Source organism: Lynx canadensis, chromosome D4, assembly GCF_007474595.2.
Source record: "Lynx canadensis isolate LIC74 chromosome D4, mLynCan4.pri.v2, whole genome shotgun sequence".
Classification (NCBI taxonomy): Eukaryota; Metazoa; Chordata; class Mammalia; order Carnivora; family Felidae; genus Lynx; species Lynx canadensis.
The window spans coordinates 71,154,874-71,167,699 of NC_044315.2; the positions used below are offsets into that span (position 1 = coordinate 71,154,874).

The 12,826-nt window shown below is 38.0% G+C and overlaps 1 protein-coding gene across 1 annotated transcript in view; it reads left to right on the top strand.

Annotated features, from left to right (window-relative positions):
* MUSK (muscle associated receptor tyrosine kinase) overlaps positions 1-12,826 on the top strand; it is a 90,910-nt gene that overhangs the window by 65,050 nt on the left and 13,034 nt on the right. Inside the window, exons 8-9 of the mRNA XM_030294311.1 lie at positions 1,701-1,707; positions 10,970-11,233. Coding sequence (XP_030150171.1) covers positions 1,701-1,707; positions 10,970-11,233 — 271 coding nt within the window. The remainder of the gene's footprint in view (positions 1-1,700; positions 1,708-10,969; positions 11,234-12,826) is intronic.

Genomic DNA, 12,826 nt, shown 5'->3' on the forward strand with positions numbered 1-12,826 from the left:
AATGAAAAGATATCCTATTTCATGAATCAGAAGAATTAACATTGTTAAAATGTCCATATCACTCAAAGTAAGCTACAGATTCAATGCAATACCTATTAACATTCCCATGGCATTTTTGACAGAAATAGAACAAATAATCCTAAAATTTGTATGGGATCACAAAAGATCATGAACAGCCAAAGCAATCCTGAGAAAGAACAACGAAGCTGGAGACATCACATTTCCTGATTTCAAACTATATTACAAAGCTATAAAATTCAAAATAGTATGAAAGTGGCATAAAAACAGATACAGACCAATGGACTCAAGAGCCCAGAAATAAACTCCCATGTATATAGTCAATTAATTTACTACAAAGAAGCCAAGAATACACAATGGGGGAAGAACAGTCTTTTCAATAAATGGTACTGGGAAAACTGGATAACCATACAAAAGAATGAAACTGGACCCCTACCTTATACCACACACAAAAAGCAACTCAAAATTGATTAAAGTCCTTAAACATAAGACCTGAAAAAAAACATAAGCAGTAAGCTCTTTGACATCAGTCTTGGTGATGTCTTTTTGGATATATGTCACCAAAAGCACAAGCAAAAAAAAAAATGATCAAAAATAAACCAGTGGGATTACATCAAACTAAAAGGCTTCTGCACAACAAATGAAGCCATCAACAAAATGAAAAGGCTTCCTATGAAATGGGAGAAAAAATTCTCAAATCACGTATCTGAGAAGGGGTTAATATCCAAAATATATAAAGAGCTCCTACAACTCAAGAGCAAAAGACAAACAATTCCATTTAAAAAAAATGGGCAATGGGTCTGAACATTTTCCTAAAGAAGACATATAGATGGCAAACAGGTACATGAAGAGGTGCTCAACATCACTAATCATCAGGGAAATGCAAATCAAAATCACAATGAGGTATTACCTCATACCTATTAGAATCACTATCCAAAAAAAGATGAGAGTTAAGTGTTGGCAAGGATGTGGAGAAAAGAAAACCCTTGTGCACTATTGGTGGGAATGTAAATTGGTTCAGCCACTATGGAAAACAGAATGGAAGGTTCTCAAGAAATTAAAAATAGAGGTAACATGTGATCCAGCAACTCCACTGCTGGGTATCCATCCAAAGGAAAAAAAACAGGACATCGAAGAGGTATCTGCATTCTCGTAGTTGTTGCACCATTATTCACAGTATATCGAAACAGTAGATACCAGTTACAAGATACAGAAGCAACCTAAGCTTCTGTCAACAAATGGATGAGGAACATATATACATATATATAATATCTTATCATATATCTTCTAGTATCTCATATACATATATACATACGATGGGATACTATGCAGCCATGATAAAGAAGGAAATCTGGCTGTTTGTGACAACATGAATGTAACTTGAGGGCATTATGCTAAGTGATGGAAGTCAGAGAAAGACATATATATCACTAATATGTGGAATCTGAAAAAGTCTAACTCATAGAAACAGAGAATACAATGGTAGTTACTCCATGCTGGGTGGTGGAGGGAAACAGATGTTGGTCAAAGGGTACACACTTCCAGTTATGAGATGAATAAGTTCTGGGAATCTTTGTACATATGGTGATTATAGTTAATAATACTGTATTATACTGAAAGTTGCTATGAGAATAGATCTTAAATGTCCTCACCACAAAAAAGAAATGGTAATTATGTGACAGAATGGAGGTGTTAGCTAATGCTAAGATGGTAATCATTTTGCATTATATAAGTATATACCTTAAACTTAACATCATATGTCAATTATATCTCCATAAAGCTGGCAAAAAAATAGACCCAGGGGTGCAGGGGAGGAAAAGCTTGTATTTTCCATTCTCAGTGGCATCAACAGGTCCCTCCTGTAAGACTGAGGTTCCGAGTTCTGTCTATCTTTAGCCAGCCTGAGAGTATAGGAATGAGTCTGTGTTCCCATCCCTCCCCTAATATAAGCCACTCATTCTAATCCCCACCATTTGCAATGCCCCTTCTTTGGACTGACCTCAGGGTCTGGGGTTTCCAGTCACTCAATTTAAAACTCAAATATATGTAGCATATCCAAAAATAGGCATAGGGAGAAATACGATGTGGTAGTATTGGAGTTCCCCACGCCCACAACGGACCACATATTTTTCTACTCTGTATTTTAGGAGTTGATGTTTCACACTATTACCGAAAAAAAAAAAAAAGGAAGTTTGAAATATTTTCACAATGGATATAGCTAACTGAATGTACTAACTACCATGGATCATGGTCTCTCTCATGTCTTATAGTCACATTCCCGTGTCCCTGAAATGTTCTTCCCAATAAAGAGACACATGGTGATGAGTAGGGGCGCATGACCACCTCTATCACTCAGTGCTTCATCCAGGATAGGTAGAGTGTTCTTACCAACAAAACAGATACTGCGCCCTCGTGCTTGGTGGTGGCTATCTGGTTTCAAACTGATTAAAGGTGTTTGTTTTTGTTTGAAATGAAAGGGAAAAGAATATACGAGTAACAGCCAGTAGCCACACTAAATTGCTACCAGCTGTCCTGCAGTTAGGCATAAGGGGCGAGCATTCTTTTTACAATTGGGCAGCTTTCTCATATTAAAGTTTACTGTGTGTTTTAGAAGGCAGCCAAAATTTTACTGACTTTTCCAGATAAATTTAAGGATACTGAACATATTGACGACTGTTGGAAATTTTGGGAATTTAAAAAAATCTAGTTTTGAAATCAAAGCACTTATTTATAATTACAACGTTCTTGGAATCCCCGCCTGCTCCCCACCCTTCCCCCAAAACAAAATGTGACTGGGGGAATATCTGTTAGAAACACATGGAAGGCCCTCTGATTCTCTTAATATTCTCAAGACAACCAAGCATCCTTAAATGAGTTTCATTTTTCTTTCCTTGCTTGTCCACAAAATAGAAGCCTATCTAAGCTGAGTACCTCCTCCCAAGTACTATGGCTGGGTTCTCTTTGGCACTGACTGGCACATCTTCACAGTATTGAATCCTCCTTTCATATCTCAAATTGAGGGCTCTTTCATATACATAACCTTGGCCTCTGGTATTTCAACAGGTTTCTCTGCTCAGCTGCTATTAGAACCTGCCTTTACCCCTCCAAATTATATCCCATTTTCTCTAGAAGAATTTCCTGATGTCTCCTTTCCTCTTTTCTATCTGCCCAGTGGCAGAGTTGTCCTGTGGTTTGGGTCCCGTGGGTGCTTTATATAGGCTGGTCTGTCATCTTCAGGCTTGATACAAAGTCCCTTGGTGGCTAGGAATTTAAAGCTGCCTGGGCTGATAATGGCTGAGGTGGACCCAGCCTGAAAAGGATAGTTCCTGGAGACCCTGTTTGCTCTTCATCTCCTCCAAATATGCCTGTTAATGCAGTGTCTGGCATCCTAACTGAAGAGAACTTTGCAGAAACTTAGGAATTAGAGATATGAAAGCTATTTCTTGCAAATCTTAAGATTAAAATGTACTAACTTTTGTTTCTTTTCCCCTTTAATGTGATTTCCTGTGGGGCCTTCCTTTCCTGTTAATAGAATGGAGGTAAGATATCTCTGTCACATCATGTTTTGTTGTGATTTTTTGTTTGCCATTTATTGCTATTTGCCAAATACTGTAATCTTTCAGAAACTTTCTAATGAAGATTGGTAAAGTCTATTGAATACTTACTATGTATGCATCAGACACTGTGCTAAGAACTTTACATGCATTATTTAAATTTATCCTGGGGCACATGGGTGGCTCAGTTGGTTGAGCGTCTGATCTCAGCTCAGAGCATGATCTCATGGCTCATGGGTTCAACCCCTGCATCGAGCTCTGTGCTGACAGCTCAGAGCCTGAAGCCTGCTTCGGATTCTGTGTCCCCCTCTCTCTCTGCCTCTCCTCCAATCACATTCTGTCTCTGTCTCTCAAAAATAAAATAAACATTAAAAAATTAAATTTATCCTCAGGACTTCCCTATGAAATAGGTACTATTATTACTCCTAGCATACAGAATAGGAACTAAGAGAGTTTCTTTGAAGTGGAGAGTTCCAGTGACTTATACAAATAGTAAGTGACAGGCTTGGAAATTGAACCCAGGACAGACTTCCCAATTTCCACTCATAGTTTTATCCTGTAGATAAGAAAGTATCACCTTGTAATACAATATTTTGCAACTTACAGTGTTTTATTTTCAGTAAAATTGATGGACTTTCATAAAAACTCTGAAGTGTCATAACTTTTCATCTAATTTTACAAGCAGCAAAACTGAAATTCAGAATTATCAATTAATAATACTGATAATTATAATACATGTGTTGTGGTGACATTTATGAGCACCACTTTTTTTTCATATTAACATTTCAGTGACTTTATAGGCCAAGACCTCTGAGGATTCCTATTCTTTAATAGAAGGAACCTGATACACTAGGAGCTGTCCAGACCACACAGCTGGCCAACTATAAAGCTGTCAATCTGAGCTCAGGTAGACAGACTCAAGAACTTAGACTGGTAACTACTCTACTAACCCAGATAGCACAGTTACTGAGCAGGACCCAGAACTCCAACCACTGATTCTAATTCCATGGAATAAAATAAGTCATTGCATTAGAAAACTTGGTTAGTTCTCAATCTTGTGCCAATTCATGCAGTTTTGATGCATTCATTGCCTTATCACAGTTCTAAGAGACAGTCCTGTCCCCAAGGATTCTACAGTGAAACTGAGTATCTACTGAACAGATATACAACATAAATGTGGTAAAAGTTAAATTAAAACACGGGCTACCAAGAAAAGAGATGCCATCTTTCCTTCACATGCCATTCATTCCTCCTGTCCTTCCTATGCATTTTTATTTATTTATTTTTAATGTTTATTTATTTTTGAGAGAGAGAGAGCACGAGCAGGGGAGGGGCAGAGAGAGAGGGAAACAGAGAATCTGAAGCAGGCTCCAGGCTCTGAGCTGTCAGCACAGAGCCTGACGCGGGGCTCAAACGCACCAACCGTGAGATCATGACAAGCTGAAGTCAAACGCTCAACCAACTGAGCCACCCAGGCATCCCTTCCTATACATTTTTAAACCACTCACTCTATTTCTGACATTATATTGGAATGCAGAAAAACAAAACAACTTGTATGTATTCACTGCCCCCAAGGAATTTACATTTTACTAGGGGTGTACGTGCACACACAAAGATTAATTACAAGACAACATAATAATGGAAGCATGAACAAATTCCAAGGACTCAAGGACAGAAATAAATCATTCAAATGCAAGTAAATGCAAATGAAAAATTTAAAGCTAAAGAAAAAGTCCATACTATTTTTCACCTGTGGTAACGTAAGCACTCTCGAACTGCTGGTAGAGGGAAAACTGCTGTAACCTCCCTAGAGAGCATTTGGCAGTTTTTAAGGTTTTAAGAACCTTAAGACAGCTGTAGCTATTGATTGGATAAACCCACTTTTAGCAATCTATTTTAAGAAAATAATAAGTGTATGAGCAACAAAATTGAAAACGGTATTATATTTATTAGTGAAATTTATGAGTAATGTCACTATCTACCAATAAGGGAAACTGTTGTGATTAAAAACCATGCTTTTGAAAAACTATAATAGAACAGGTAAATGTATATAATATCAGGCTAAGTAAAAATGCAGGATATAGGAGTGCCTGGGCAGCTCAAGCTATTGAGCGTCAGACTCTTGATTTCGGCTCAGGTCATGACCTCATGGTTGGTGAGATCAAGCCCCACACTGGCTGTCAGCATGGAGCCTGCTTGCGATTCTCTCGCCCTCTCTCTCTGCCCCACGCACATGCGTGCACCCTCTCTCTCTCAAAATAAATTTTTTTAAATGCAGGATACAAAAATATATTTACAGGATGATTCTAAATATACTTACACTGTATATACAACTATATATTATGTACATACACTATATACAGTATATGTAACACTATATATGCTTATGTATTTACTGATTATAACTGATATATGTACAAATATGTAAAATACACAGTGTTTATATATTTGGCTAGTATAACCAATTTTCAAATTTTTAATTAAAAACTTTTTCTTCTTTACATCATCATTCCTCACATCTTTATTTTACACAAAAACTAGGCATGAATTTCAGTCCGGAGAACTACAAGAGGTGTTTTTCAGAGGACATCATGTCCTTCTTGAGGACACTGGATACGGCATTTCAGCAAAAGGACATTTGATCTATGTCACAGAGCAGGGGTTGGCAAATGTCTTCCATAAAGGCCCAGATATTAAATATATTTGGCTTTGTGGCCACACAGTCTCTATTGCAACTGCTCAGCTCTGCTGCTGCAGGGTAAAAAGCGCCGTGGGTGACTCATAAATGGCTGAACATGGCTCTGTTCCCAAAAAATGCTACTTATGGATACTGCAATTTGAATTTCATGTAATTTTCACTTCTTTTGATTTTTTTCACTTAAAAATGTCAACACCATTCTTAGCTCACAGGCAGTATAAAAACAGGCAGTAGGCAGAATTTGATCTGTGGATTCTATTTGCTGACCCCCACCTTAGAGAATCAATTATATACAAAGATACTAGGCAGGAAAGAATAAAAATTATTCCAGTTTGCTTTGGACAGTGGAAGGGGTATTGAACCCGCCATCACACTTGTTAGGAAAGTGCAGTTGCTACATAAGGGAACATTTGCAGGGCAGTTCCGCCTTATCCACAGGTGATACGTTCCAAGACCCCCCCCCCCAGTTGACACCTGAAACACAGAAAGGCCTGAACCCTACATATACTATGGTTTTTTCCTGTATATACACACCTGTGGTAAAGTTTAATTTCTAAATTAGGCGTAGTAAGAGATTAACAACAGTAATCATATGACAGAACAATGATAACGATATACTGTAACGAAAGTTGTGAATGTGGCCTCTCAGACTATCTTACTTGCCGCACTCACCTGTCCTGTGATGCTGTGAGAGGACAAAATGCTTAGGAGAGGAGGCAAAAAGAGGTGAGTGACGCAGGTGTGAAAGCGTGGTGTGACCTGTGACCCTCTGCTGCTGCGTCAGCAGGAGCATCTGCCTCTGGCCCTTGGCTGACCGCAGGTATGAAACCAGACAAGCAAAACCGCGGATAAGGAGGAAACGCTGCCCCAGAGGAGAGCTCTCAGCCGTGCCCCGCCCAGGGAGGGTGGAGAAATGTGCGAGAGTTTCCACTGGAGGGGAGGGGCCGCCTTAACCCAAACTAGCCTCAGCTGGCCCTCTGGAGGTGCCCCCGGGGCAAAGTAATGTGTGTTCAAAGGGAAAAGAGGTCTCCTTCGTAGAAACTGCAAGATCACATCTAAAAGTGCTCTATCCATTCCTTGATTTCTCTTCCTGTTGCTTCATTGTTGGTGAACAGGTAAGGGCATTAAGGAAGCTACTCCTGAAATCATTGCTGCACTATATGCTAATTTGGATGCAAATTTTAAAAAGTAAAATAAAAAAAAAAATGCCCTACTGGATGTGATTCCTCTCTGTTAAAGCGGAGAGAAATAAGAGTAAAAGGTGTAGTGAGGCTCCTTTAAGTGTTCAGTTTGACCAAGCAGAGTTGTGTGTTTTAAGTTAAAGGAGGGACCTGAGATCATATATCCATCGCTGTCTCTGAAAAGAAAAAACTTTACAGAAAGGGAGGTCAGCCAGGTTTCATTTGTCAAGAGGCAAGAGAGGGACTGGCTCCACGTGCAACGTGAACCAGCATTTTTGGAGCTTGTCCGGCAGACCATTCCAAAATAACCAGCATTCTGTGAACAGATCCCTGTGACCTCTGCCCCACTGTTCGTAGGACAGACAGGACCCGCTGCTTTCGGGGTTGCTCCATTTGTAGTCCCCAGAGCTGTGAGCAGGGAAACACAACTTCAGTTGAACAGGGAGGGGTCTCGTCATTTGCAAAAGAGAGCGGAAGATACCCGTGGAGATTTTTTGCATTCATCTTGTCCCCCAGTTTTTGCCGTGAGCTCCTGTTAAAACGTTTAAGTGATAGGGTTAGGAGGATGAGGAACAATGGCCCCACGTGCCTCCGGCTCTTGCCTCTAAAATTTGATCACCACAAAAAACTACAGGTTTATGAGTCTGCAAAAGAGAGAGGAAAAAGAAAAGTTGTTTAAACTCTGAAACTCTGGGCAGTCTCTGTATACGTGTATGTGTATATATCATTATACATAACATACATGTATTTGGTCCTGTATATCCTTGACCTTGTACAGCTAATCCTAGCATAGATGTATTTCCAAAGCTAAGTCTTTAATGCCCCTAGGAACATCACAGAGGCACAGATAATTAGTAAGAACCATATATGTTGTATTGTATGGTTTTTTTCCCAGCAGGCAAAGGGTTTTCACAGGTTAGTTCTCTGCAAGCTGGTAGAAAGAACCAGAATGACAACCAAGATCTCATTTCTATTCAATACGTATTCTGCTGTTTTTTCTTTTTTCTTTCACATTATGTAACTAATAAATAAATGAGGACTCAATACTATCAGGCCCACTGAGGTTGTTTCAAAGATTTTTCTTGGCTTTTATTAAGACAGCCAGCAGAAATACACACAGATTGCTTATTAATTGCCAGTAATCCTCATTTCTGAGGCTATTTTTATTAATTTTTCTTTTGTATACCTTTTCTGTTTGCTTGGTTTTTTTGCTTATATAGTTAAAGGAAAAAGCATGAATTTTTTAATTCAAAAACTACCTATGGAAAAATAAAGAGAGTCATTCAATGGTTAATACATGATGGCAGAACCTGGATGAGTAATGCTCAGCCAAGAAACACTAGGGGAAATATCTAACTTTTACATGACATGGTTTTTGTTTTAAATGAAAAGAATCCCGCCTGCTTTTATCTATCCCCCAAGGTATTATACCAAGGTATTATATTAATATGTGAGACCATTTGGTAAACCAGTTTGAAGTATTTCTGGGTATTAGGTATTATTCTTCAGTTTCTTAGAGCCCAGCATCCTTGCTTCTCTTGAACTTTCTTAGTGTTACCATAGGCCAAGTTTCCTTGGGTGTTAGCTCAACCTTATCTGGCCCAAGTTTTCATGAGAGTTTTCTGTTTTCTTATTCAAGGCCTTCATTTAAAAATATTTTTTAGGGGCGCCTGGGTGGCTCAGTAGGTTAAGCAGCCGACTTCGGCTCAGGTCATGATCTCGCGTCCGTGAGTTCGAGCCCTGCGTCAGGCTCTGTGCTCACAGCTCAGAGCCTGGAGCCTGTTTCAGATTCTGTGTCTCCCTCTCTCTGACCCTCCCCCGTTCATGCTCTGTCTCTCTCTGTCTCAAAAATAAATAAATGTTAAAAAAAATTTTTTTTAAATAAATAAAAATAAAAATATTTTTTAAATAATTAGTTATTTTTGAGAGAGGGAAACAAAGTGTGAGTGGGGGAAGGGCAGAGAGACAGAGAGAGGCAGACACAGAATCTGAAACAGGCTCCAGGCTCTGAGCTGTCAGCACAGAGCTGAATGTGGGGCTTGAACTCAGGAGTGGGGAGATCATGACCTGAGATGAGGTCAGATGCTCAATCAACTGAGTCATCTAGGCACCCCAGGCCTTCACTTTTAAAATGAACTACGAACTAGAAGTAATGCAATAAAATCATGCTGGCTAATTAGTAAAAGGCTAGTATGAATTAGAGAAAGATTCTATATTATAAAACATTATTTCAAAGTATAATATTTCTTGAAAGTTCACTGTTTTACCTGAATGAGCTGTATACCATTTAATAGATTTTCTTTAAACACTAGTCAATGATGGTTTCTAATCCAAGTATCAATTGTTTGAATTCAAATGGGGTCTCTTCACAATTTAAAAAATTTCCCACAAATTCCAACTTAATTTTCTTAAAATCCTTTATATAAAGATAATGAAATGTGAAGTTCCAACAGTTGTACAAATCTAAATGAGAATACAACTTAGTTTTTTGTCATTGTTAACAATATAGATCTGATGGAAAGCCTAAGAACATGTTGAGACCGTCACAGTGTCTATATATAATAAGTGCTCAATAAATATGTGACGGGGGAGTATAGGAGTTATTACCTTAATTCCCAGCATTCCGCTAGAGGGCAGTGGATGAGTGCAGAGAGTACGAGCAGTATTTTTCCATTCTGCCTATTATTCTCCTCAGTTGTTACAGCAGATAAGCTTTTAACCTTATTTTTGTGCTAGCTCTATAGAATTTAGATTTTTTCTTCATATATTACCCATTAACACACAATCTGAGTTCCAAATAATTCCTTACATCACTCAACAAATTAGAACCTTGGGGCTCTGGGTGATCAGATGACTCTCCCCAAATCATGTAAAGAGAAAATAGCAAAGCTAAAGATGCTACTTAGCTGCTTTGAAAGCCATATCCAAGCTTCCTCCTCCCTATGTGGCTTTCTTTTTCTTCTTTAATGAAATGCTGGGAAGATGTCTGAGTGAGAGGATCTGAGGATAGAAGGTGTTGCAAAGATGCATGTGTTCCACAAAATTCAGGTATTTAATAATCATAACACATAAACCTATGTTCAAAAACCTGGCTCACCACAATTATTATGCTTAATCATTTGTTAATCATCACAATGAATATGTTTTTAAGATGTCTTTTACTCGCTTAAATCAGCTCCATTTGTAAGAAGCATATGAGGTGGCTTACCTAAGAGTAGTTAAGTTCTATTTATAGTGTAAATAATAAAAACACTCAAATCGATTCAGTCCTTGATAGTTCTCAAAGCTGTCCACATCCATTTTCACATACAATCTTATAATAGCCCTCTGGAGTAGCTGGAGGTGATATAATTACAGCTGGAAATGAAAACAGTATTCAGACAGAACATTTCAGCCAATTTGCTAGTACAATCTTCTCCTATTTCTGTGATGCAGAGGTGGAAATCAAAAAAAAAAAAAATGGACTGAAGGCTAAGAAACACCATGTGATTGGGTACATTGTTCATTTCTTCTTTCAGTAAATTACAGAAAGATAACAAAGGCTACTGCGCCCAGTACAGAGGGGAGGTATGTAATGCTGTCCTGGCCAGAGACGCTCTTGTTTTCTTCAACAACTCCTATGCACACCCTGAGGAGGCCCAAGAATTACTGGTTCACACGGCCTGGAATGAACTGAAAGCAGTGAGCCCATTTTGCCGGCCAGCTGCTGAGGCTTTGCTGTGTAACCACATCTTCCAAGAATGCAACCCTGGAGCAGTACCTACTCCTACACCCATTTGCAGGTAAAATAAAAGAAGAAAGAAATGGGAAAATTCTTTTGATTGCAAACAGGAAGAGTTTTCAAAAGAAGTTGTCATGTGCAACAATAAAGGCAAAAGGTGGCTTTTGCCCAAAATAGAAGGTAATTAATTGGACAGAATTCCTACCATCTAACTCCCTGATAACCTCCTATAATACAAGGACTCTAAGCTTCTAGAAAATGTCATAAAAGGTACAATATTCTCTTATACTTGCTATTTTTCATATTGTTGTCATATTCATAAATATCCCTACTTTCTATGAAATAAATATATACAACCTGAACAAACATGGACCTCATGAGTAAGCTAAGATAGCGAAGAAAAAATGTCCGTTTCAAATGTTTCAGCATTATTTGCCAATGAATAGGAGATCTTGGTGAGCATTTCAGAATATTATTTTATATCATATGTATATTATTTTAAAATACATTCCACCCAATGCTCTTACTGAAGTACTAACACCCTTTCTCACGGTGGGGGGGGAGGAGTTGTAATAAATAGTTATTTCTTCAAAACCCCCATACTCTTTAAACATGGAAATTCATAAATCCATATTTGATAGAATTATCTTTGCCTTTATTTACTTCTTATGGAGAAAAGATAGGAAGCAATCTGGCTTTTGAGCCAAATAGAATACTATTTTCAAACACTATTTGTACTTCTTTCTAGATACATGTGACCTTGGCTAACCAGTTTCCTCATCTGTAAAAGAGAGAGGATTAAAAGATCAGTTGAACCCATGGTATATGTTAGAAATGGACATTGTTTGCTTTTGAAGAAAACACATGAAAACTACCACCTCTGTTTTGATAAAACCAGGCCATTATTTTTAGCTTTTACATATGATTGCATCATCATATATCCAACTACCTGGTAGAGATCTCTGTTATTTATCCCTCATGCTCACTGTCATTTATATTATAGAAAATCTTTCTGTTTCTTAAGTTCTCAATTTCGATTCATCTCTTGTTCAGCTAGAGTAGATGATTTTTAGAAGATTACATGCAAACATTTTTCACCATAATGTTGTGATCGTGTGTGTGTGTGTGTGTGTGTGTGTGTGTGTGTGTGTATTTCTCACTGACTATTTATTTAGGTCTTATGTTACATTCAGTTTTCCTCAAAATCTTGTGCACTCTAATTGTTTTTTGGCTGTGTTGTAATGAAGAACATATAGGGCAATCCTGAATTTTGTTCCTTTGTAGGGAATATTTTTCTCTTGGCAAATGGTAGGAGGATTCTTTTTTAATCTTTGAGATTCACAATATTTGTCAAATTCATCTGGGAGTAATTCTTTTTTCATTATTTTCTTTCCTATAATTAATACAAAAATAACAGATAATGTACCTTAATTATCAGGTTTACCTCCTTCTTGTCCTAACAATGTTTTCTTTTAGTATATCTTTGAGTATTTTCCATTTTTTCTGTGCTCTAGTTTTCTTATTGGGAAACATTATCCGAACTCTGGGTTTCTTCCTGGCTCTTCCGTCTCAGCTGTCTCCTCATACATCATTTTCACTGTTCATGCATTCTGTCTGCATTCAGTTTGGACTTGTAAAGTTTTCCTCTGTTACT